The sequence below is a fragment of the Mus musculus genome, chromosome 2, assembly GCF_000001635.26.
Source record: "Mus musculus strain C57BL/6J chromosome 2, GRCm38.p6 C57BL/6J".
NCBI lineage: Eukaryota > Metazoa > Chordata > Mammalia > Rodentia > Muridae > Mus > Mus musculus.
In genome coordinates, this window is record NC_000068.7 from 14,609,910 (window position 1) to 14,637,808 (window position 27,899).

General features: G+C 39.5%; 1 protein-coding gene and 1 pseudogene across 7 annotated transcripts in view; one reads left to right on the plus strand and one right to left on the minus strand.

The window, feature by feature from the left end:
* The window catches only part of Cacnb2 (calcium channel, voltage-dependent, beta 2 subunit), a 384,951-nt gene that overhangs the window by 6,049 nt on the left and 351,003 nt on the right, over positions 1 to 27,899 (plus strand). For all 7 annotated transcript variants that reach the window (XM_006497313.4, XM_006497317.4, XM_006497318.4 and 4 more), the window contains exon 2: positions 4,355 to 4,447. In XM_006497313.4, the coding sequence (XP_006497376.1) occupies positions 4,355 to 4,447 (93 nt within the window). The remainder of the gene's footprint in view (positions 1 to 4,354; positions 4,448 to 27,899) is intronic.
* Positions 16,913 to 17,454, minus strand: Gm13268 (annotated as a pseudogene).

Sequence of the window (27,899 nt, forward strand, 5' to 3'; positions counted from 1 at the left end):
GATGAAAGTCTGAAATTCAAAGGAATGAATATCAGCAACTACTAATTCAGGGAAAGCAAACTAACTTTACACATCAGCATTGTCCCCATGAGAGCAATTTGTCATGTAAGACCATCAAGCACATACATCTTTCCTAATGCTGTCCAGGGGCTGTCATGGCAACTTTGCTTGCCCTGCAGAAATATCCATAATTAACTACTACTGTCCCTTTCACTCATTCGAAAGTGACACTTTAACTACCTCTGCAAACACAAGCATTTATCGGCAGATTTCAAAACAATTCTGCTTTTAAAAACTAACCAGTGTTGCAGATTACTCACACGGAGCTGGTATTCAGACCACACTGTAGTCTGAGTATCTTTTACAATACATTTGTGTACATTTCTTAATTTTATTCTAATTTTTTAAATCATCAGTGTGTTTAGACAATTTAACTATGTGCCTCTCTCTTACTACAATGACACAATTTAGTTTTATGTAGCTGCATGTCAACACTTCAGAGTAGAAATGAGTGACTGTTTAGAGTGGTCCAGGAAGGATGCTAGCCTTTTATACTATAGCCAACCCCCCTTCCATACTCCATCTTCCTCCCTTTATCCCGGGCTGCTTGAATGCTTAACTCTTAGGTATCATATAGCTGCCAAACAGCGTTGAGAGACCATTGCTGATGCAGATACCAGGGCCTAAAGTAGAAACTCAAGAAAATGCTGTTTCTTTTCCAAATATTGTCAACCAATTATTGTTAGTTATTACATGCCTCCAATTGGGGAAAGGGTTTCACTCTTTTTATATTTTCTTCATTTTAGCTGTTTTCTTCATTTTCAAATGTTATACATTTTTCCAGGATATAAAGTAATTTTAAAAAACAAAGTGGACTTAATTTTAAATTTCAGGCAAAGTGGACTTAATTTTAAATGTGCATTAGATTAGAGGAAACCATTTTTACTCTTGCACAGATCAGTACATGTATAGGGTGAGTTTTAGTCTTTCGCCCCTATTTCTCTGTCTCCTTTTCCTTTCTTCTTCCCTAGCCATCCTCCTCCTACATTCCTGCCTTTTTGTGTGTGCATATGCCTCCCTGAGTTTAGTTAGGATCGACTGTGTGAGCATGGGCAACTTTTCAGGGTCTACAATAGTGAAGGAATGTCACCCTTCCTTGACCTACCATTAGGTATTGCTAACCCCTCATGGAGGGATGGGACATTATGAGCCCTTCCTTTCACATGATGAAATGTTGGTGAGCCCAGTCTTGTGCAGGTTTTATGCAGGTAATCATTGTTGTAGTGGGTTCCTGAATGCCTCTCGAGGTCATGGCCTGAAGACATTTTTTTGGTAGCACTCCTCCTGAACCCTTGGCTCTTACATTCTTTCTGTTTCTAATTCTGTGATGTTCCTTCGGTCTAGGTGGCAGGAGGTGATACAGATGTCCCTTTAAGACTGAACACTCTCCATTTAGCTAAACAGTAGTAGCGGGTTCTCCTTTAGGGCCTATAAGCTCCCCAGACACAGGTTCCTGGAAAGATTTATAGTATAATTTCTGCGGCATGGGCCCTTAGACAGTAGAAAAAAATAGTTAGGCTGAGATGATTAAAATAAAGGATTGAGGTATAAATGAGCATGTTGTGTTTATTCTGGCTCCAATAAATATGACATGTACGGAATAGCAACAGTCTATAACAGTATGGAACTTAAAATATTTAATGCTTTCAGTCACTCCTTAAAGATATGTGTGTTTGAGGGAGAATGTAGAAACTACTAGGGCAGTCTGGGGCGATGGCTCAGTGGCTAAAGCACTTGCCGTTAGAGCTTGAGGTTCTGAGTTTGAGTCCTCGGAACTCATGTAAAACAGGACACAGAGGCACACATCTGTCATCCCAGCACTCCTGCCCTGAGAAGGGACGTAGGGTCAGGAGAATCCATAAAACTGTGGGCCAGTTAGCTGGTGTCCACTGCTGCATACCTCAAGGGACACAGTCTCAAAGAACATAGAAGGTAAGGACTGATGATACCTGAGGGTGTTGTCCAACCTCAACACATATGGATGCCAATCTACACACACACACACACACACACACACACATACACACACACACACATCAGTCATACATAGCAATTTAAAAAATAATAGTTTGTATATAATTTAGTATGTTATAATTTTTATCATATGAACTGTATCTAAAACAGTAGAAACCTGAAATTTTTTTTTATAACACAAAGATTCTGTTGAAAGCTAAGTATATGTAAGGTCATGTTTTGTGGATGATATTACCAAGAGATTGAAAAACTTAATGTGAAGCTTTGAATGTGTCTTTCTTTTTCTTTATTCTTTCGTTCATTTCTCTCTCTCCCTCTCCCTTTCTCCCCCTCCCTGAACAGAAGCCTTCCCTATGTCTCTCTTTAGTTTTCATTCTCTCTTCACACAGGGCAGAATGTGCAATTGTGATTAGCCAGGAAACACTTTAAGACACCCAAGAAACTGAAGAGAGCAAGCATATTTATCATTTAAAAAGATGAAATACACAAGAATAAAAATCTTTATTTTCTAGTTGTTTCAAATGAGAACCAAAAGAGATGAGAAAAAGAATAATAAGATTATATTTTGGTTTTGTTCTCAAAAATAACATATTCTTCATGAGGATAAATAATGTGTTTTAGATAGACTGCTCCTAAGCGTCCTAAAGAAACATGTTAGGCCTTATGAAATTCTTTTAAAATAGTAAGTGATTTCCATACGGAATAATGCACCTTTTAAAATTTCAGGGGTATTTTCATACCTCCTTGTAGCCTTCTTTGGCCTGGTAAGATGGCTTTGTCCAAACCTTTAGATGATAATTGGAAAAGGAAGAGTGTTGTTAAAAGAATGTTATTTTTCAACAGTTTACCAGACAATGTTTATATAAGTAAGAAGAATAAGCTGAGAAGTGAGGAGAGCCTCGTGTGTCACACAAAAGCACAGCTCAGCTTCTCTTTCCTTTTATGAAGTGGAGAATTAATCAGACGCCATGGAAACATGTCTGTATTACATAAAGCCCTTAGATACTTGGAACAGAACAAACATATTTAAGAATTTTTTTTTCTTTAAAATTGCACCACACTTGCAGTGATGGCAAATCCATTTAAGTGACTCAGGTCACAACAGCTCACAGTAGATCTCAGCCCGGAGAAGTAGATCACAGCCGATTCTATGCTTTATCAAAGGTCTTAGTTTTATAAAAAACTTATAGATAATAAAACATAATCAAGCAGCACTTTCAGAACCTGAATGCGGTGATTTTAAAAAGGTGCTTTTGTAACTATTAATCATGTGATGAAGTCTCTATAAACTTAACAATAACTGATATCATATCTTTCAGCCCAACCTGTCCCTCCCACTTTCCAGTCATTCTGTGGCTTTCCCTTTTGTATAGTATTTGGACACTTACCATGAGCCAGATCTTATGCTAAATTCCATAAATAACTCTGTCTCTGTGTCTCTGTGTCTGTCTCTGTCTGTCTGTCTGTCTGTCTCGGTGTCTGTGTGTAAAGGAGACTCTCATACACGTTAGGCAAGCATTCTACTACTGTATTTGGAGAACTTCATTTCATTTAATACTTAAAAGCAAACCTGTGTAATAATATTTTGTTTATAATTACATTTGAGGATAACAGCGGTGCTTGAAACAAAGAATTTGATCAAAATATGCTATGTGTATAATCTCTTATCTACCTACCTACCTACCTACCTACTTACCTATCTCTAAAACTCAATGTTGAACTGTTTCCATATATACACATTAGATGGAAGAATAAATTTTATTTTCCTCAAAGCTGTAGGAATGTAGACATTTCATATCTAATGCTTGCAGTGACTTTCCTTTTGTGTGCTTAGAATTCGCATCAAATCATGCGTGGTTTATTGCCAGAGCTCTGGATGTGAACCATAGCACAGAAATAGAATAGGAAAAACAAGTTTGTTGGTAAAATGTTTGTGCTCAGTTCAGCCCTGTTACTGAAAGAAGGCCTGTTCAGTTTTTCAGCCCTTGCCTTTAATTTCTTGTTTGTGAATGCCTTTTAAAAAGTCTTGTCTCTTCAAAGGTTTTCCTCTGGCTCCTAACATATCCCAAAGAAGATACATTGCCTCAGTTACTAAGTAACTACCAGTTACTAAGCACTTGGTCAAGACTTTGGAGCCAAGCAAATACTTTTGGATCTGAAAGAAGTTGTAATGGTCCCCCAATATTAATTTTCTAATGATGTCCACACAATAGCAAATTTATTATCAGTTTCAGCGGAGATTTTCTTGAATAGGTGTAGATTCCTGTGGAAGATTTTAATCATCTCATTCCTGTCCCTCCTCTCTGTCTCTTTTATGTAGTCCTATGGAAAAGGAGCCAGGAGGAAAAATAGATTTAAAGGCTCGGATGGAAGCACATCGTCAGACACTACCTCAAACAGTTTTGTCCGCCAGGTAAGTGAGTATTCAAGTCTATGGTGTTGACAAGTATATTTAAAAGGAAATTCTTTTTTTTTCGGTCTTTAAGTGGTTTTAAATTCTCTCTCTGGAGATTTATGCAGTATTTTTACTTGAAATTGAAGCGAAACACGTGCAGTTTAATGTCCTAATGAAAATATTTATGCTTCAAGTGTGACTCTGAATAATAATTGCATTCTTGCCTGGCAAGTTGGGAAGGATCAGCTGCAGACCTCATTATGGAGGAGTTTCCACAGAAAGACAGAATTGCTACAATAGGAACGAGTTTTGGGTTTTGGTGGTCTTCAGGGAGAGGGTGTCCACGCTCCCAACTATTACATGCAACATGGAGATTTCTTTAGCTTTTGTTTTGATTTTTCTCCTTCTTTCTTTGGCTTTGGATAATGAAAAAGAAAATTGTTTTTGGTCTTAAACGGTTCCCACATCTAAGGTTAGGTAGATCATATGATGGCATCAGGGTGTAACTTAGCTGTTTGATGTTTATAGAGACTGAAGCAGTTTTCATGGTGGTAAACTGAGATAAAGTCCTGACCGGCAGAAAGCATCAAGCTGCCTAACATAAACAGTGACATGTTGCAACAGAAAGTACTTCAAGTCTCAGAGAAGGCACACAGTAGCCAGTCTTCTGAAAGACATGGTTATGGGTCAGTGTTAGCACCTCATGAAGTAGAGGTGAGCATATTAAGCCCTCATGCAGTGTGTGGGTGAGCATGTGTATTCACCTAGTGCCCTGCAGTGACACTAGAGATGGGAGAAAATATTATAGAGAGCATAGTTTCCTGGTTGATTGATGGTCAGTTTCTGGCCAGTGACTCGGTGTGTAATTCCTTGTGGGTACAGCTCACTGCCAAGATCAATGACTCTATTGGAAACGCTGACTGGCTTCTTTGGATGTCACCAGGTTTTATTACCTCTTGGGTCTTTTATCACAAGCCCAGACTAAGCTCTTGCCCCAAGTGTGTTTGGCAGGAGAGTCTTGTATGGGTCCTGGTTTGATCTTTTGAGTTTTATTTTTGTTTTAGTTGGAGATCATAAAACTTGACCCTCTCTCTATCCCAGTTAAGTCTGATGACTCTCTGTGACACTGCCTCCTAGAGCTTCTTTCAGATTGATTTGTTGCAGTAGACCACAGTAAGCCTGCTATGCCTATAGTTGCTGACTCTATATGCTTTCCTTATATAGGCACAGGTGATCCCTGGTTAGCAATCAGTCCCCTTTTGTACCATTTAACTGTGCCAAATGTATATTCAAGCAACTCTTAGACAAGTGAAAAAATCCAATCTGTACCAATAGGATTCTGTTTTGGTTGCAGGATGTCAAAGAAAGATAGTAGATTGAGAAGGAGAGAAACTTGAAAGAAACATTTGGAAAGAAAAAGATAACCCAGGCGTGATCCTTCCTAGGTCAATGTTCCCCTGGTGTCAGAGAACTGGAAATAGTGTTAAAATCTCATGGGGCGTATACTGGTCTGATGGTAGTACACACATAACCAGTATCAGAGTCCCTGGGATGCCGAAAGGGGATGGAATATAGTTATTTAGCTTAGTTGACTCAGTTGAAGGCAAGGTATACAAAGACTTTTACATGTCAAGTCCTGACTTGAGCTTTGGGTATTTTGTCCTTGGGATAATGGGACTGAACTTGTAGAATTCAACTACAGAACTTTGAATCATTGCAGTGGGGTTGAACATTAGATAATGTAAAGCAAACACCTCTAGGAGTCTTGGAACAAGAGCTGCAGCAAGGCCATAGATGAAGTCATACAGCTTATGGAAAGTGGGTGAGAATGGAAACTGAGATGTTTCAAGTGAGCACATTGTAGTGAATCAGAATTAATAGGGTGGCATCCATTGTTGCTTATTTCAGCTCTTCATTGGAAGGCTGACCCTTTCTCCAGTGGTGTCCCTTTTGTCATGTGTTCCTCCTGTGTGAAAATTTGAGAGTTTGATTCACAAGAAGGGGGCAGAGGATTTCAGCACTGCATGTAAATGAACTAGAATTTGTCTTTTTTGACATCGGGTGCTTGAAAAAGTATGTTTGCTTGAGACCATTCTGAGTGATTCAGGCAGCTGCTCAATCATTTAAATGGAGCTATAGCTTGCCAAAACATGTGAGCATGTAAGGAGGCAAAACACTCTAGTGCAAAGAGCCAAAGGGTAGAGGGCTTGTGCTAGGATCTCAGTGGAATGAGGTGTGCTGTGTGGCAGAGTTGGCGCAGTGCTTATCCAAACAGCTCGTCAGAAACCCACTCACATCATCACAGAGCAGGGGCTGTGAGTTGGAAATTATACTTTTGTTTTGACAGTTTAATCTCCATTGCAACAACATTCATATTTTGCTACCATAGCAAAATGAGCAAAAGCTACTCTGACATGGTTAGATTCCCAATAGAAGTGTATTATTGGGAGAGTGTCATATGGCCGATGGGATGTGCAACCATGCTAGATTATTATATAATGCTAATATGTTCTTTTTCTTGTGAGGACATGTTTACTAAACCAGTGGCTTGTGTTGATGCTAGTTAATGTACCTGTGTATGGCTAGGAACATTTATAATTAGTATTAAAAGAAGATTTGGTGACTAGATCTCAAAATTATTTCCTTCTTTTTTTTTTTTTTTTTTAATGGAGTCTTGCTGTATTATTCAGTCCGGTATTGAACTCATGAGCTCAAATCATTTTCCTCCATCAGCCTCCTAAGTATCTGGGGTCACAGACATGTTCTACAACATGCAAATTATAAGGTCATAACTTAACAGAATTATGCAACTAGATTCATTATGACATTTGATTTAAAATAATTTTATGTAATTACGAAAAACTTAAAATTGTGGTTCTTTTTAATAGGTTATTTTTATGGTATACAGGCTTAAAAACCATAAAATGGGTACTTTTACGTAGTAATGATACTGATATTTAAATGGTTTAGAAGGTGAAGCTGTGACAATTTAGGATAGAGAAACTTATTATGATCTTTCTCATTTTGGGTGAACTAGTAGAAAAGCAGGGAACTTGTTTCAGGCTATTTGCTTCTCCTAAAATATCATGTATAGAACACTGCTGTGATTGATGCTAAGACAACGTCATGGGGGTCAAAAAGGTTAAAGAAGAATTATGGGATCTTAGTTTGATATCAGTAGCCTTAAGAGATAAAGAGGCAGCAGGGAGACCCAGCAAGATAACAAAGGTCCAGCAAGACAGTAGCTATCCACCTAGGCATTAGCCCCAGCCTCCGGTACTGTGAGAAAATAATTTTTCTGTGGCTTAAATTACTCCAACATCTGCCATACAGCAGACTAACAGAGACAGATCTACTGTAGGACACGAAAGACTTTCTGTTTTCGTAACATTATTTCTTGCTCTTATTGATAATTGGATATGTTTACTAAGAAGTGTGTAACTCATGAGCTCAGATCAATGGACTCAGAGTCAAACAAGTACCCTTAGAACTTCCACCAAACCCCCAAGCCCCAAAATTCAGCACTCCCACTCCCAAACGCCTCATCCAACTGCACCTGTGTTCTCTCTAACTAAAGACAACTGAGTTCTGTCTTCCTGATTGAAATTCATGTTGCAACTTTTTGAAAATTTAGGTAAACTAAATTGCTTTGTGTCTAAATTCTCATATCCAGCCTCATATTGGCCATGGTCATCCACTGTGCACTTCACAGCCCTTGGCTGATTTTCTTTGCTGTACAACATTGGATTCTATGGGATATGCCACAGTTAGTGTGTTTCACTCTTGAGAGACACTGGCTTTTTTCTCTCGTTGAGGTTATTAAGACAATGCTGCTATGTAAATTCTTGGGTGTACCATTGGCACGTATAAAATATGTGCCAGTGATGAAATATTGGATGAAAAAATTTAGGATGAAATATGCAATCATATAGTGTGTGTATGCTCACTATAGTCAGTAGTGAAGGACAGTTTTCCAAAGTGACTGTACCAGTTCACTGCATGTCTGATAGCATCTGTCACTTCACTTATTCACAAGTAGCCAGAACTTGATGCCAGTATTTTATATCTTAGTCTCTCTGCCACTGGAGTAGTAGCTCACTTTGGATTTAGTATTGACTTGTGTATACTTAAGTCATAATTTTATCAAAGGAGTATTGTATACAAATACAATCTGAAAGATCTTCTGAGGGTCTATTAAAAATCACTCTTGATGACTAATATACTCTATATTTGATTAAAATTATATTATAGCTATTGGTATATGGTGAAATGTTTTAGGATCTGTTAGAGCATGCGAAAGGCTAAGCAATAAAAGGACATGGCGTTTCCCTGAGGTTAATCGTGTGTATGTTTCTAACTAAGCTTAATTTTAAAACATAATCCTTACTCTTAAGAAAATGAATGCCTACAAGTAAGTTTCTGCTTTAGGCTTTGAGGTGAAATTCCAGCAACTTCAGCCCCATGCCTGAGCTCCCATCTTTCTGACCTTGGGAGCCTATTTGACGTCAGTGATATTTCAGGGATATTAAGGATGACGCATGCCCAGCCCTGTTGAAAAGTCTTTCTCTCTAGGATGTCAGTTTCATGCTAGAGCTGGGCCTAGTGTTGTGTCCTGAAGGGGCCTTTGCCCACAGGCTTGTTGGCTGTGTATTACCAACCTCAGTGGGCTTTCACATGAGATGATATTGAAATAAAGGTTACTCTAGGTTCTCCATTCTTTCTCTATGAGCGTGTTATGATGAAATAGGCCAGTTAATATTCCGCATCAAACATTTCAAGGAAAACTCCTGTCCTGACTTGCAGTTTTGTAAAGTGTTCATTGGCGAGAAAGCGCATTGTGTTTTTATTTTGTCTCATTTCTGTTCTGTATAAAGTGTTACCTTCACATGCTCTTTGGGCACGGGATCCTGAACGCATGATTTTCCTGTTTTTCTGTTAAGTGAATCACAGCATTGTGAGATGTGTTCCAAATGGTTTCCTCCAAGCAGCATGAGATAGTTATCTGCCGAGACTGAGTGCTGCCATTTCTAGTTGGCCTTTGAATGAATAACTAGGTTTGTTTGTTAGTTTGCTTGTTTATTCCCTGGTAATTTCACACATGAATACAATATATTTAGGTCATACCCACCTCTCAATGACTCTGCCTTTTGATATCTCACCAGGTTCACATTACAAATAGGCCTCCTCAAACAAACAAACCAACCAGCAACAAAACAAAAACCCAAACCAAACCAAAACCAAAACCAAAACAAACCAAAAACAAAAAAACCTAGTTGTATGCGTTACAAGAGTTAAAACCTGTATGCTAATTGGAAATATGCAAATAAACACTCTTGACAACTTTCACTATTATGACTTTAAAATGCAATGTTTATTTTGAACATTTATTAAAACATTGACAAGAACAAAGCATTTGGGAAGAAGTACTGACATCTGATATTTATTAAACGTTACTGTGTCTAGGGCTCAATCCTACCAATGAGGAAACCCAAGCATGGAAATAAAGTAATATAGTCACATCAGGAGGGAGATTGGATTGAGGATTTGAATTGAGGCAGCGGACTCCAGATTATTATTATTTTCTTTATTGGTGACATCATATTCTCTTGTTACAAAAAGACAGATTAGTGAGCATGTATCACAATTGTTTAACTTGTTTAGCTGAGGAGAGCATAAAGAAAAATTAATACTGTTGTTTTTAGTATGTAACACACTGTATGAGTCTCTTCATAGTTGTAACAGAATTCCTGACAGAAGCAACTTGAGGGAGGAAGGGATTAGGTCACAGTTTCACGGGATGCTGGTCCAGGATGCTGGCATGAGAATGTGGCAGAGGCTGCTTGTGTCTTTGAAGATAAGAGGATTCGAGGACTTTGCCTGAGACCAGAAAGGGATAACACCATCAAGCCCAGCCTCAGTGACTCACCTGTGCTATGTCACCTGTGCTATGTCACCTGTGCTATGTCACCTGTGCTAGCTATGTCAGTCCCATGGGCTGCATAACCTCCTAAGGCAGCGCCACCAGCTGGCGGAACAGAGTGTCTCCTGCACATGATCCCGAGCACACTTTACATCAAAATTTGAAAACACTAAGCTACTCTCTACTCTGAAGTCTCTTTAGGGAAGAAAAGAGAATAGTCTTATTGTTTTAAAGTTTCACTGGGTGTTATGATTGTAGTGTGTGTGTGTGTGTGTGTGTGTGTGTGTGTGTGTGTGTGTGTGTGTGTGAAGGCCAGGCCAAAAGAGGATGTTGAGAGTCCTGGTCTATATCTCAACCTTAATCCTCTCACTAAACCTGGACCTAGGCTTGTGGCCAGCAACCCCTCAGTAATCCTCCTATCTCTACCCCACACAGTGTTGACATTGTCATAATGTATGCAACCACAACCAGCTATTAACAACAGTGCTGATGCTCAGGCCCTCACGCCTAAGTTATGGACATTCTCTCTCACTGAGCAGTCTCCTCAGCCTGGCTTCATGACTTCCTCAATGCCAGCATTCCTTTAGTTCTTCCTTTAGAAGTTGCCTGAGTTCTCAGTTTGTGTCACAGTTTAGTGTCCCTGTTGGTAATGAGAAGGACAGACATAGTTGGAAGAGTGTTTGTTTCTTTCCTTCTTTCCAAGAATCCGCAGGAGCATACGAATTTTAGAATTTTAGAATTCTGGAAGCTTCCATCCTGTGTTAAGTAAACAGAAATGAACTTGACTGTGAATCATCTGTAGCCTGTACTGGTCTGTTTGGAGGGCTGGCTGTGGCTGACGTGGTCCCAGGAATCATCCAGGTCATGAATCTGGGTGAGGCTGGGCAAACATTACACCTCGTTTTATGTGAGGCTACTTCAGAAATAGTTTATAGTCTGCTGGGGCCTTGGTTTTGTAAGTAGAACAAATACTTCAATTTTAATGGATTAAAGGGCAAAAAGTGCTACCCATGACTTGTAGATACTGAATGTGAAATCAATGAGTACTGTTCAGATTGCTTATGTACTAAAAGGGATTGAACAAACAAAGCACTGTTGTCTTGTACTGTTAAGATAATTGTAGGTACCAAGGTTGTCTTTGTGCCGATACAAGCTATGTGCTCTTTGGCTGGGTTTGGGATACATGTATGGATAACAGGTCTCTATTTTTCATTAGTTCTTATTACATGAACCAAGTTTTCTTACAAACCCAGAGAAAGAAGATAAAATCTCCAAGGGCCAATTGTCTAGAAAGAAAACATTTCTTTTAACACCAGAAACTAAGTGGGGTAAATTACTTTACTGAAAGAAAAATGAAAAACAAAAAACCAAAAGCAATTAAAAAAAAAAAAAAGCCAGCTAGACTAGAAATAACAGCTGAGCCTAACTGACATCGAAGGATAGAACATTTGTGTTGGTCTCTTCCAGTGACAGTGGAAATTCTTTGATATTTCCGAGGTTAAGGAGAACTATGCACATCTGCAGGTAAGTGTGGTCATTGAAATTAAACCAGCTGTACGGAGTGGAACAGACCATTTTATTTTACAGAGTTTGTTTTTGTGTCTGCCTCCCTCCCTTCCTCTACACCATCTCCCTCCTCTTCTCATTCATCCTTCCCTTCTCTGTCCCTCTTTTATCCCTTCCTCCTTTCTCCCCCTCCCTTCCTCTCTCTCTCTCTCTCTCTCTCTCTCTCTCTCTCTCTCTCTCTCTCTCTCTCTCTCTCCTCCTGCTTTCTGTATTTCTCCTATTCTCTTCCTGTTTCCCTTCCTTTCTTTCTCCATTTTTTCCCCTAAAGACACTTGGTCTTGCAGCTTGCATTGATGAAGTCTTCTTAAGATGCACACCAAATGCTCAAGAGACCACTTGCTAGATCTGATTTGTTTCAACACATACTAAAGCCACTTTTTCAATCCAGGTACTCTGCCATGCAAGCTCAGCTATAGGTTCCTGTCATGCTTGGCCAAGACTCAGTAACTGTTTGTCCTGATAACTCTTATATGTCCTGGAGTTGTGCTGACTTGTGTTTATTGTGTTAGAAATTGAGTCTTATGAATTCACTCTTTTTTTTTTTTCTGGAATTTTCAAGGACCAATATTCACTGTGGTTGGCAGGGTAGGACCCAGACACTCATCTGGGATTCTGTCTTACCAACATGTGTTGTGGTTGTAATTCAGTAACCCTGTAGCTTCTAAGGGCTTCCAGAAAGCACATCAGAGTGACAACGTAGAATGAAGCAAATATTTAACAGAAGGTTGCAGGACACTTTCAGAACATGGTATTCTAAACAAATTCCACTTCCTCCTAGTACCAGTGTTCTTCGTTCTGCTTCTCTGGATCTTTTATATTTATTCAGATTGGCTTTAAATATAAATGATTAATCACAAAGACACACAGTCTATTTTTCAGTTTTGTTTTGCAAAGGCAGATTAAACTGTGATAATGGTTACAGACTCCAGGCCTGTGGAGACTGATATGTTTAAGGTTGGATAAATCTTTCAGTTCTTAAATACTGGCTTGTTGGCTTGTTTTCCTGCGTTCGTCACAAACACAGCTATAAATTAGAAGGCAGTAGATTTATCGCCTTTGATTTCCTGTAAATATCTCTTTATCTTCTGAGACGTTTGCTTGGATTTTGTGAATGGCAGAATCTGTTGTGTGTCTTCTTAGAAACCATTTCAAGGCATGCCAATATAAAAATATTTACCTTTGTCTATTTCCTAGTTCTTTCTACAATACAAATGAGCATAAATATCATTATGGACAGTTGACATTGTTAGTTTTCATATGCCTAAGTGAATGTGTGTGTGTGTGTGTGTGTGTGTGTGTGTGTGTGTAATAAGAATATGTTACATAAAAATTATGCTCACTCTCAGAAATGTTTCTGCCATGTATTTGAACACCTACTCTATAAGTTAGTCTGAAGTAGATCTCTATTTACTTTTTTATGAATTTGGGCATTGAAACTAATTCTTGCATAACCCCCTTTCCCACTGAGATAAATATAACCCTTTTAAGCCAAGAATTATTTTTGCAGGTGCTTTTATTTTTTCAGCCTCAGATATGTTTTGAATTATATTCTCTCTGTTTTCTTCTATTTTTATTCATGTCCTGCTTGGATAAATCCATGTGAAGTTTTAGAAGTTGCATAGATGATATGACCTGCAAGGGAATTATTGAAAACTATCCGAATAGTGTAACAGAATACCTAGTCATTATCACTAGGAAAAACATTTTATTCAACAGTGAAGTCACAAAAGCATGCATGTTTCCGTTAAACCCAGCTAAAGATCAGTTACCCACTTCAAGTTAATTATGCATGTTCTTCACAGGCATCCTGCCTAAGGTAGCAGTCTCCTATGATCAAGAAAAGGGTCCCTGTTCTGTCTCATTAGTGTGTGAGAAGGGCTAACTCCATTGTATGTGTTTGGTTTCTGGAAATATTCACATTTGATAACTACCAAATGATGGAGAAGTCAGTTTTAGATTTTGGAGAAGATGTGAGAAGTACTTGCTAACTTTCACCCCAACAAGGGAATAGTCAGATTTTGTCTTGTCAGTGTTCCACACCCGCCACTGAAACTCAGTTTATCCTGTTCCTTGTCTTCTGCTTATATGAGCATCTGAAGATCAAGGAAAAAAATAGGAAGTGCATCACAGGGTAATGGAGGGGTCCACCAGGCTCCACTTTTGTGAAAACTGTGAAAGGTCTTTGGAAACTCTGTGGTCTGGTATCACCTCAGAAGGCCGTCTCCGTCATTCTGAGGGTTGTGCTGGCTTGGGGTTTTTTGAAGCTCCTGTTTTCCTTGTGTACAGAGGAAGGTCCCAGTGCCCGACTGTCCTTCCTTGTTGTTGATTTTATTTATTTATTTATTTATTTATTTATTTATTTATTTATTTATTTTTGCACCGGTCATAGGAGAGCATTGCCCACTCTGAAAGAGCCTGCTTCCTTCATCTATCTAACAGAATTTTCCATTTTAGTCACCGTTCTTGGAAGGCTGTTTTTCTTGACCCAGGGTCTTTATCTTCTAAGTTTAACCTTGAGTTTGACCTCTAATCACATTTACTAGTCACTGAAATGTTTGCCAATTTCTCTCTGGTCAAAGTTTTGCCCAAAACATTGGGGGAGTCTGTTAGCCCCTGTTGCATAATGTCTGATATGATGATACACAAGACCCATTGCCTATGAGCAATAAGACCTTTGAGTATACAACACTTCTACATATATCAGTGCATATGAGTATTCTGTCATTTTTATTTTTTTTCCATTTATCTCCTATATTTAAAGTAAGGGTTATATTTTTAATATATGGTACATTTAAAAGCAACTATTTTGTATGTATGTGGCATATGCATATCTATATGCACATGTGTGTGGGGGAGTATAGTGTGTGCACAGTGGTTAAGGGCAGAACTCAATGCTATGAGTCTTCTTCCATTACTTTCTACCTCTTGACACAGAGTCTTAGTCTCTCACAGGATCTGGAGCTTGCTTACCACTTCATCTATATTGGCTGCCCACTGAGCTCCAGGGATCTTCATGTCTCTGACCATTTAGCCCTGGAGCTCCAATGGATCCTGCATCACCGAGCTGTCATATGAGGACTGGGGATTTGAACTTAGATCCTCATGCTTGTTCAATAAGCACTTAGCCACTAAGCACTTCCTAACTCCTACTTAAAAGTAATTCTCCTACTTCCAGTTCTCATATACCATAATTGAGTCCTTAGAGTTTTTACTTCAAGCTTGCAGAAACTTAATACCAAAAGGAGGCTTCCGTGTGAGTCCCACTTAATCTTTCCCTTGACAGTTACAGGAAAAGCTGTATCAGGAAGAAATCCACATCTTAGGTCAGGATGCCCTGCTATGTACTTGTCTCTTGTAGCAGAAAAAACATCCTCAAAAGATCCCAAGTCACCTCTCACTGATTTATTTGACAATGCTCACTTGTTCCCTACAGTGTAATTCATATTCATAAGATGTTATTTCAAGTTATGTTCCTTTGCTCGGTAGATATGCTTAGGGAGTGAAGCCTAGATACCTCTATGAAAAGTTACTAGTCCCATAGATTCCTAGTACTATGGATGGCTATGCTTTGAAATGAGTTCCTGAAGGACCTCATGCCCACTTAAGCAAAGTATTATGACCTAGAAAGGCTCAGGAGGTCATACTGGGTTATTAATGAGAAGCAAATGAGGTAGGAATCAATTTCCAGGAAAATAATAAACAAAAGCATGGCTGACTAATACATAAACAGCTGTTGCTGTGACCCTGCAGGAAGAACGGGCTAGAGAAGCAAAAGAAAGCCCTGGGTAAATTTGAAGGAAGCAGTGCTGTATTTAGGATAGCAGATCCAGAAAACAGTGGGTTAATGATCCTAACTACAATTTCAAACAATGTAAGCGCATGGTGCGTTTCTGAGATAGTAATTTCATGTGTGCTTGGCTTCAGGGAGCATGGGGATGAGGCTGGAGGACTGACAGAATGGAGGTCACTAGGGCTTCAAGGGTCCCTATGCATCATATTCCTTATGCCACATCCTGAAGTCAAGAAGCATGTTAATGACATGCAATGGTAGCCAGGCTTGGTGGCATATGCCTATAATCCAAATATTGTAGAAACTGAGGCAGGATTTAGAGTTTGAGGCTTTCCTGTGCTACACAGTGAGAGCCAGTCTCAAAAAATAAATCTAAAACACCACCAACCACAAATGAATAAGTAAAGTAAAATCAAGGTAGGTCCATGAATTAGAAAGCCAAGTATCAAAGAAAATATTTGGATAATGAAATGATTCCTACATGTTTCTAATATTCCCACATTCTTGCAAGTACTTGAATTATCAGTATATCTTAATAAAGTGAATATTGTGTATATATCTCTATATAAAAATCTGCATAGAGATTTTGATAAAATGTTTCATTTGCCCCAGTTCATGCATCTGAAAGTATGTAGCAGATTGGTGGCCCCTTTTTTGGCGTGTTTTGGCCAAGAGATAAAATGGCCTAAGGCAGAGCCTTTGCTTTATTGAGGAATTAAGTAGTTTCCTGTTTAATACCAAGCACAAAAAGATGTTTACAGTTAAAGAATCTGTTTGAAAATGCTATAAACATTAATTTATGCCATCTTCTCAAGGTTCAGAGGTGTGGGTGTGGGTGTGTGTGTGTGTGTGTGTGTGTGTGTGTGTGAGAGAGAGAGAGAGAGAGAGAGAGAGAGAGAGAGAGAGAGAGAGAGAGAGAGAAAAGAGTTGTCCCGAGACAGAGATTGAGACAGAGAGACAGACAGAAGAGTTGACCAGAGGACAACTGACAACTTTAGGTGTTTGCCACCTCCCTAATTAATTAATTATTTTTTCCATATGGCCTCATTACCCTCAAGCTTGCCAAATAGACTAGGCTAACTAGTGACACTCAGGTAGCCACCTGGTTCCATAACCATCAGGCCAATTTTTTAAAAATAGGCTCTGGGGTTAAACTCAGATCCTTGTGTGTGCATTGCTAGAGTCATTGTCTCAGGGTGGTTTCAAATTTTTTTTTTTTTTTTTTTTTTTTTTACTTAAGCAGTCTTTAATGAAAGCCGTGCATGGGATGTCTCTACTCCTGCATCTTCTCGATCGTTTCTTCCTTGTATTTGCCCTTCTCCTTTCCTACGTCGGGACTTGGCTTTCCTCTCCAGGATCTTCTTGCGGTCCTTGTCCAGCTTTAGCCTGGTGATAACAACCTTGCTGGGGTGGATGCCCACGTGGACGGTTGTGCCATTAGCCTTCTCTCGCTGGACTCGTTCGATGTAGATGACATACTTCTTCCTGTATACTTGGACCACCTTGCCAATCTGCTGGCCTTTGTAGTGTCCGCGAACAACCTGAACTTCGTCATCCTTCCGAATGGGCATAGACCGAACGTTATACTTCTGTCTCAACTCTTTGGAAAGAGGGGAAGACATGATCTTCCTCCGAATGTGAGAGGGCGCACTGAAATGCCGTTTGCGGTTCTTGCTTCGGTCAGAAGTCACGAAGGGATTGAACTTCATTTTGGCGGCTGCGATCCACCGATGTCCGCAAAAGGAAAGAGCGGTTTCAATTTTTTTAAATGAGTACTTTGATGCAGGGGAAGCCAATGCATGGACATAGGTAGAGTGTAGGACTAATAAAGGCCAAAGCTCTGAGAGACAGTTGAGCACCTCAGGGTAGGATGTCAAAGCCAGTGCTCTGTGAAGAGTGAGCCCTCCACCTAGACATAGAGGAGAAGGACTTCCATATTCTTTGGAGGTACACAAAATGAGTCCAGAAAAAGAGCAATGGAAAGACTCCTTAGATGGTGCCGGCCTGCATGCTTTTCTCTTTATAGAAGTCTGAGGACTACGTAGCTGAGAGATAAATGGGAAGGTGGCATTGTAAACAGACAAATTTATTAACCAGTTTTGCAATTTTAAAAACATCTTCTAAAACCTTTTAGCAGATAGAATAAGACCACGTGCAGTCCCCGTCAGGGTTCTCCCCAGAGAGCTCAAGTTGAAGGTTGGTGGGCCCCAGACAGCTGCTTGTTCTAATACCCTGCTGTGGCCTTTTTCTGTGAATTTGTGTAAACCCCTTTGAACTCAGGCTAACAGACAATTTTCCCTTGCACAGAAGTAGTCATTAGTGGTCTTATAATTTGAAAATTGGCCATTCTCTATGCCTCAGGCCATTTGTTTGGGGAGAAAAGTGGGCTGGCTTGCTTGCTCTCTCTCTCTCTCTCTCTCTCTCTCTCTCTCTCTCTCTCTCTCTCCCTCCCTCCCTCCCTCCCTCTCTCCCTTCCTCCCTCTCTCTCTCTCTCTCTCTCTCTCTCTCTCTCTCTCTCTCTCTCTCTCTTTCTTTCTTTCTTTCTTTCTTTCTTTCTTTCTTTCTTTCTTAGGTTTCTTGGTTACCAAGAGACACTGACCTTTGCCTCATATGCTCATCGTCTTCCCGAAGCTTTTCTTAGTATTTATTCGACAACTCCAAAGGTTAATACACTTGCAGGAGATGTTTATAATAGTCTCGAAAAACAGACCAAAGCAATTCTAGTATTTTCCACCCTCTCTGTCTTTCTATTACACTATTCTGAAGATGTGGATTATAAGATGAATGTAATAAACTGTTGTAGTGGCATTGTGACAAAAATGCCTTGGAGTCAGATATTCAAACTTTTGTTTCAGAGTCACACATCCGTGTTTGGTCTCTTTTATTCACAGCCAAACAGTGGGTGTGTATTCCAGATTTGAAGGTGCATTTGTTTTATTGTGAAGCAATGGATTTGTGTGTATGTGTGAATGTGTGTCTGTGTACAGGTGTGGAGAGGCATGTGCTTATGTGTACATGGATGATAGGGATGTATGTTTTTCATGTATGTATGAAGGTACAGGTGTGGAGAGGTAAGTTTTTTCATGTGTGCATGTATATATTTGGGTGTGTGTATGCATGTATATATGTGTGCACATATATGAAGGTCATTGGTTAATACTGAATGTCACATTGTGCTCCACTTTATTCTCTTAATGTGTTGTTTTGTAAAATCAATTTTATAAATGTATGAATGTTTTGTCAGCATGTGCAAAAGTATATCATATGTATGCCTTGTGTCTTCAAAGGGTAGAAGAAGGCATTGGATCACCTAGAACTAGAGTTATAGATGGTTGTGAACTGCCAAGTGGGTACTGGGGACCAAACCCTGGTCCTGCATAAGAACATCCAGTGAGTTTAACGTCAGAGCCATTTCTCCAGCCCTTTTACCGTAGTTTTTGTTTTAGACATAATTAGTCATTGAACCCAACACTCACCAGTTAGCTAAAACTGGCTAAGAGAGACCTGTGGCCATCCTGTGAAATTATTTTGCCAGGAAGTATGGATGGCCTACGGTAAAATGACACAATTTTTATACAGTGTTAGATGTCAGTTATTAGCAATGCTGCAATAGAGGTACATGGGGCACGGGGTAGACCAGGCAGTCCTGCAATGTGGAAGTGGAGTCAGGACTTTGGGGAAAGTCAGGTTAAGCTGTGCTCTGGGAGAAGAAATCTTTAGGGAGGGTGCCAGGCTGAGATCATGCCTCTTACATAAAAGGTGGGAGTAGATGTAGTAGTTTGGAGCTCACCTACTGTGATTGGTAGCAGCATAGGTGGCCGAGGAAGCCAGGTAAGTATTATGAACCCAAATATGCAAAGTGTCTTAAATCAAAACATGGCATTCTCTATGCCTTTGACTTGATAGTAGTACACATGTAGGGTCACACTGCTTTCCTCCCAAAGCCACTGTCACAGCTGGGAAAACACTCACATGTACAGAGTTGTACTGTCTCTCCATAGCTGTACGGGGATGGGTTCCAGGACCCCGCAGAAACTAAATTCTGTATGCTTCTCTGTGGCATGAAATGTTGTACTGCTTATAATTTCTGCACATTTTCTGTAAGTTCTATCATCTCTAGATTAAGTTTTGTAACATATGACACCATATGGGTGCTGGGTCTGCAGTTGTTACACTCTGTCTTTAGGAAGTCATAATGTGAAGAGTTTTATATGTGTACACAAGTGACACATTTTTAAAAATTTTACCAGATTTTCTGTCTGGAGTTCAGAAGACTAATTATATATTGCTCCTAAATAAGCTGCTCCAGAATGACTTTGCCCCAGAAAACATCAAACAAGGCTGTGTTTTGAGCGCGCTCTCTGTTAGCCTGACGCAGTTTAAGGGGTCGAGTGTTTGGTAACAGCCACCACATGCCTTCGCATTTCCCCTCAAACTGACTTCACGTTGACCTTCGTTGTTTATATGTCTGTGGCTTGAAGAGCTGTGAGTTTCTGGGTCAAAAATGCTGTATTTTATTTTGGAGTTTAGATTTAAAAAAAAGGGGGGGGGTCTATTGAGAAACTCCTGTGTCTTCAAAACAAGCTTTATGTAGAAATTGATTTATTGCCAACGTGGATACAGATTTCTCTCCCCACCCCCTTCTCTCTTGGTGTGTGTGTATGCACTCACGTGAGTAAAGGCCAGAGTATGACCTCAAATGCCATTCCTCAGATGCTGTCTATCTTGTTTTTTGAAGACATAGTCTCTCACTGGCTCAGAAGTCATGGTATAGGCTAGGCTGGCTTTTCTTTCTAGGCTACACCTGCTCTTCTTTCTGGCTGGTTTTCATTTTTATGATTTTTCATGTGGGTTCTGGAAGTCTAACTCAGAACCTCATGCTTGTACAACAAACATCCCACTTCCAGAACTGTCTCCCAGCCCTAATATGTATGTTTTCTTCCACTTGAAAGCAAGAGTGGGGCACCTTTAGTCAGTGGGCCTTCTTTTGTGATACAGTATGTAGAGTGTGGCCTCAGCCAGTTAACAGATAGTTGTTAGATCCAAAGAATCCGCTTTGAAAAGCGACTGTATTATTTTCCCCAATATAAAATCCTTGTGAATGTTTTAACCATGGCAGGTTCACACAGGACAAGTGTATTAATTTGGCTGCTTTGTTTCATTGCAAAGACCTCTGAATGTGTTCACCCTTAGGTTTCTTTTTTCCTTCTGTATTGGATACACAGTCAAGAAAATTTTCAAAGCAATTGTTTTTGGTTTTTCTTTGGGGGGGGGGTGGTTTATTCACAACAGTTGTTTTAAATGTTCATCACAAATGATAGGTACCCAGACCAGCCCCAAATAATTTTATTGTACTAACCTTAGCTGCAATACCATAGAATTTTAACAAAAATAAGGAGTGTTCAAATAATTGCATTTTGTGGTAGTTTAATAACTGGTTCCTTCTCCTTATTATAGGTTTCTCATGTATTTTAAAAATACGTTTAACTTAAAGATGGTCAGAAATGGTATACACATTGGTTTCTAAACTGAAGAAGTCTTGTATATAATCAGTCGTTCATTAAAGCACTACCAGGTCATTCAACTTAAAATCTCTACAATTATTCTCTGGGGTTTTATAATTGTTGAGTTTTGTTTGTTTCTGAGACAGGGTCTCTCTGTGTAGCACTGGCTAACCTAGAACTCCATATGTAGACCACATTAGCCTTGAATTTGCAGAGATCTACCTGACTCGGACTCCCAAATGCTGGGATAAAAGGCTGGCATTACTACATCAAGCTATCGGTTTTATGTTTAGATCTATAATTTTCTTTATGATTATAAAATGAATATATATATATATATATATGTATGTATGTATGTATGTATGTATGTATATGTACAGTTCAGAAAAAGAATGGCCTTTTTACTTAGATTGATACAGAGAAAATCAGGGCCTCCTTCAGGGCTTTTAGTATCATTAGTAAATGGACATAAGAACAGGCTAAGATTGAAGCTCAACAACAATTTTATTAGCAGTTAAGAGAAAAACCTCAGGGCAGACATGCTGTAAAACTCTAGCAGCTGCCTGAGGAAGTGGCTGGAGAAGAGAAGGAAAGACCCATGCTAGGTTAAGCTGGCATAAGGCTGGTGAACAAGCAACCACAGGGCAGGGAGGGGGGCCTCAGAGAAAGAGGAAGGAAGCCCAGAGTGTTAGGGGGAGCCCCAATTGTTGAGAAAACACACTAGAAAAGATACAGAGAGAAGAGGAAGTTAGGCTTTTCTTGGGAACTCAGAAACCAGACAGAAGTAGAACCAATACTCATAGTAGCAGTTGTTAAGCGTCTGGTGTAGGGACAGGAATTCAATAAGGAAAAGTACATTCTCTCACTAAATCAACAATTATACACCTGTCTCTTTAGCATAGTTTAAGATGAGCCCATTTCCCATGTGTGGGCCCTTAACCAAGATGGTTGAGCATCCTAGCTGGTTAGTTCTAGTTAGGTTTCCATGAGGCCAGAGATTCTTTTCTCTTACCAGGAGTTTTTATTATTGTTGTTGTTGGTGGTTTTCTTTTCTAATGTAGTTTATCTTAAAATGAAGTATAGAGAATTGGGATAAGAGACAGTATTGTATGAGCCCTGTGATAATATAAAGTTCTCTAACTTTGTTACTCTTCAGTATAGAGTATACCAGGTGATAATTGCAAGCTTTCGAATAGATGTTTATTTTGATAAGGCAGAATGTCAATGAACTTTTTGTGGGGAAGTCTAAGCTCTTCCATCAACATGTTGGCTCCATGCTCACACATTTATGGAAGCCATTCCTCTCACTTTGAACATATTCTCTCAAAGATTCTCTATGCTGATATTCTTAAAAGAGGACTCTAGGTCACATCTGTTGCCAGAGACCACAAACATGACTGCCTGAGGGAGGCTTGGGTGATAAGGACATTTATGGCATCACTGGACTGAAAAGCCTAGGTGACGCCAGCAGAGTGGCTCATATGTCATTAAGCACCTCCTGGAATTCCATAGCTGCCTTCTGTTTTCTTCCATGTTGGTTTTAGTCCTTACTTTAGGTGGTAGCCAGCTGGTTTCCAGGAGCTTTATGAGTAGGCTATCTAGGGCATCTTTGTGGTCCAACTCAAAGGCTTAATTTGAAAATTATTTTTCCACAGTTTTGGTTTCATCTAGTCTTAGGCCAGGCCTCAACTGTGAGCTCACTGAGGGATCAGTTGTATACAAGTCACATGAACTAAATTTAAGGAGAGGAGCCTTTTCTCAGAGGACTGTTTCCAGAGAAAGAATGAACGGACACAGGATAGGAGCAGAACTGATATCTGTTCTATTTTGAGAATGAATGAACATGTTGATGTGTTCTCAGTTTCCTTGGGATGGCTTATGAAAATACCGAGTCTTAGATATAGCTTAGGGAATGCCATTGGAACCCTTCTAGGCTTATACAACGTATTCTGTGCTCTTCTCTTTCTAAGAACAAATGGACTGCTAATGTGCCTACATGAACCTGTGAAAATATATCTTCGCAGATAAATTGTGAATTGGTATGATTTTCTTCTGTTACAAATATATGAGAGAGAAATAATAAAGAGGATCAAAATTGACTTTGATTCACTGTTTTAAAGGTTTAAGGATATGGTAGGTAGGTAGGCTCCATTGCTAAAGTCCTAGGGGAATTAGAATATCTTGGCAGTGGAAGTGTGGTCTGCTTCACCCCACCACATCCAGGAAGGAATTAGGATACAATGAATCACCAGGGCTAAGAACACATCTCCTTTGAGCGAGCCATTTGGTGACTCAATAAGGTTCCATTTCAATGCTTGAATCACCTCCTAAAACCTTGCCACTGGCTAGGGACTAAGGCTTCAGCACATGACCCTAGAAGGGGACATTTCATAGTATATTACATGTATATACATACATGCGTATATACATCCATGTTTATAACTGTGTAGGCCACCTTGACATTCTTTGAATCATCATGTCTTTAGTCTTTGTGATAACACCAATATAATTGTGAAATATTTTAGACAAGTATCTATCTATCATAAAAAAGCCACAATGTGAACAAAATGTCTGGCTAGGTTTGGTCATTATGACCTTAACATCATTTGAGCAGTATCAGTGTACCAAAGAAAGAACAGAGAGTCATTTCAGTTTTAGAAAGTCCTGTTCTTGATAATGGGTTGGGGTGTTTTTTATTATTTCTTTATAAGATTTTAATATGATATTGTTATTGTCCTTTCTCCACAATGTTAGACATCTTAGGAAAATTTAATGAGATGTTTGAGAATCTTATTAATTGGAAGAAATTCAATTGAAAGGTAATTTTTAAAATACTAATAATTTCTTCTTGGTATCTTATTTCAAAGGCAAGGAAAAGTCATACCAGCAAACGCCAAGTGCTTGACACTGTGTCTTGTGCTGGATATTACTGGCTGCATGAGATTCTTGTGTGGTTATGTCTTTGGCTTCCACATGATGTGCAGAGTAAAACATTCTCCATGGCTTCAGCTTGAAAGAGTTGAGCCTCACATTATGAACAGACCCAGTTGAAGAGGGAAGGGGTATCTGTGGTTAGAGTCTGGTAGCCTCTGGGATGACATCTTGGTCTTTGAGGAAGAAAAAAAACTAGTCCTCCTATTAGTTACATTTGTATAGCTGTGACCAAATCCTTGGAGGAGGACCTCAAAGGAAGATGTTACTTGTTTTGGCTCATGTAGTAGAAGGTTCACGTTAGGGTTTCTTGGCTGCACGTGCCTGGGCAGATCATCATGGTGGTGGAGGTTTGAATAGACTCTTCACAGCATGCTGAAAGCAGACAAAGAAGAAGGGACCAGGGAATAGGGATAACTTTTAAAGGCATATCATCAGTGACCTACTTGCTCCTGGGACACTGCAACTCCTCAAATTTTAACCACCACCTAAAATAGTACCACAGCTGGGGAAATGGGCCAGTGAGAGACATTTCATATGTACACTCTTATACCCTCTTGTCTGAATAGTTGAATGAAGATGATTTTCTCTTCACTTAAACCTTCCCTACATACTATTTGCACTGGGCTTTCTAGTTTTGCATACATTTTAAGATTTACAGCATCCCCGAGAGTGTGGAGGGAGATACGGGCCAGCAGGATTAGGGCCCAAAGTCCCAAAGCTAGAAATTGACAGAGGTAAGGCTTAAGGCCCATATTTTGTACACACAGTACACTATACTTGGCCAGGCTGGCTTTGCTTCAAAGTTTTATTAATATTAGTGCCATCAGTATTTATTGCTAAAGCCTAGACTATTTAACTTTACTTTTAATGTGTGTCATTCCTGGACAAGCTTAAAATGATCATGTCCCTGTTTGTCACTTAGTGCCGAGATCACCTAGTAATTAGGACTACAGACCCCAGAGTGAGACTGTATACACCATACACCTGAAGACTCCACTTGGCTGATGTCAAAGACATTCCTTAACCCTTGTGAGTTTTAGCTTATGAAACAAGGGCCATTTTGTGAAGCTGCTGAGAGAAGGGAAGGTGGCATAGAGGCAGTGGAGATAATCCATTATATACCGCTGTTTTACATTAGCAAGTGCCTGGCTCACAGCAAACTCCAACTGCTGCTTCCGATGGTGTTAATAAAGTGTTCCGGCTGCTGGTTTATCTTAGAATTGTGTGAGTGAGTGTGTGTGTGTGTGTGTGTGTGTGTGTGTGTGTGTGTGTGTGTTTACAGGATTTCCACAGATGAAAGAAGAGAGAGATGTATTCTTCACTGAGAGATCCTAGAATATATTAAGAATAAGTTTTTATGTGTTTTTAGGACTGATTGTTTGGGACTAGATAACCAATTTGTGTGTTCTTCCCACATGAAGACAATTTCAGTTGTCTGATATATTTTGTAAAAAGTTGGGGCCTCACTGGCTGTCTCAGATTCGAATGTCTGTTGGTGTTTAGCTTGAAAACATACAAGGTGGGTTATATAGAATTGTTGGGGGTGGGGCAGGGAGTTCTATATTGTAATAGCAAAAAATAAAACCCAACAAATATTTTTTAAAAAGAATAGTTAATGTTCTTCTATTTTCTTTTTTTTCTAATTGGATAATTTCTTTATTTACATTTCAAATGTTGTTCCCTTTCTCGGTCTCCCCACCCCCAGAAATCCCCTATCTCCTGCCCCCTCCCCCTGCTTCTTTGAGAGTGCTCCCCCACCCACCCGTTCCTGCCTCCCCACCCTCAAAGAGTAATGTTTTTAAGAGTTGTGATCCATGACAACTTGAAGAACAGGTTTGGCATTGTGGACGATGGGTTCTGGATTCCTTCTTACCACATTTATGGTTTAGCTGCTGTGATGGCACATGCCCATAACTGCAGCACTTGGCCTGTTGATATTGGAGGATTGAGAGTTTGAGGAGGTAAGCCTGAGCTACATGGTAAGACTGTGGTCAGCCTGAGCTACCTGGTAAGACTGTGTTCTCCAAAGAAATTATTATTCAGCATTTTTCCTTTATCTAGTAAATCACTGGGCTTCTGAAGATGAGAATACATACTTTAGAACAGTTTAACCTGTTTCCCTAACAGGAGAGGGTGAACAGCACTTGTTTGATTGACATTAGATGTTTGTTGTTGGTTGGAAGGCTGTCTCATATTTTTTGTAGGTTTCTAACATGCTAAGTAGTTCACCAAAACTTTGAAACATTCATATTTTACATTTCTATGGAAGTACCACAAATTTCCTTGCAATATTAGTGACCTGAGAAGGGATCTGGTGGAGACAGGGGTAGGATGCCCCCAGAAAGGTAACGCTGATGACCTAGGATGGCCTTTACTTAATGGTAATTTATTGAAGGAAACTGTTTAGGAAATGCATGGAGAATGATAAACAGACTCCCTCCTGTGATAGCTAACAGAGACCTTCTCTACCCACTGCCCCTTGATCCCCTCCTCTATGTGCATGCACTGCAAGGGGTATACATGTGTGTATATGTGAGTGCCTTTTCCTGAGAAGTCAAAGTTGGGTGTCTTGCTCTATTACGGTCAACTTTATTTTTTGAGATAAGATCTCTCATGGACTCTTAGCTTGCCCTTTTAGCTGCTGGGTTGCCTGGCCAGTGAGCCCATAACTCCCAGGATTAACCTTTCTCTGGTCACAGGAGTGTACTTTCACACTAGCTTTTTATATGGCTTCTAAGGATCCTTAAGCACTTGGCCCCATCTCCCCAGTCCCTGTTGTCATCTTTTAAATAACTGGTAAAATTGTATTATCTCTGATTAACCTCAGTATGATTTGAAAGAAATCATGGCTTAACACATTTGACAATGGGATTTTTAAGCTAGACTTAGTGGTGCATGCCTTTAATCCTAGTACTTGGGAGGCAGAGGCAGATAGATCTCAGAGTTTGAGACTAGCTTGGGCTACAGAGAAAGTTTTAGGATAGCCAGGGCTACACAGAGAAACTATGTCTCAACAAACAGACAAACAAAGCACAAAAGAAAGAAAGACAGAAAATGAGAATTTTTCATGCTTTCTTTGTATCTTCAGATGTGTCTGATTGAGGCACCAAACAGGATGTTAATGATAAAGTCTTGGTTTATTACCACGAACTAGATAGACCCCTAAGTCAATTCCCACATCACAAAGTAGTAAATGAATGGTAAATGGCTGGTGTTAGTCGCTCTGCCCACAGTGGCTCTCATTTGATAGTGTGCTGTCTCTTTTGAATAAAGAGCTGAGAAAAGTAGCCAAAATTGGAAAGGGAGATCGATTCCTTCAAGCATGTAGTGGACCATGTTTACTTTGTTGTTATTTATAACCTGTATACAAGTCAAAGAGTGCATACATTGGATCAAAATAAAATCATTCTGTTTAGAAAAGAATTAAAAATTATTATCAGTATTCAGAACAAAACTGAGAAACATTTACTTTGTTATGTATAAAGGTTTCATTTCATGAAGTCTTAAGAAATCTCTTATACATATACAAATGAACATATACACACACAAAACATGCACAGACATGTTCACAATTATATACACATATACAATGTACATGTAGATATACACACAGCACACACACATATGTACATATGCATACATACACATATGTGCACATGTACCCAAATGTACACACAAAGACACACATACACAAGTGCACACACATTCATACATGTACACATACACACATGTGTGCTTTCAGATATATACATGGAT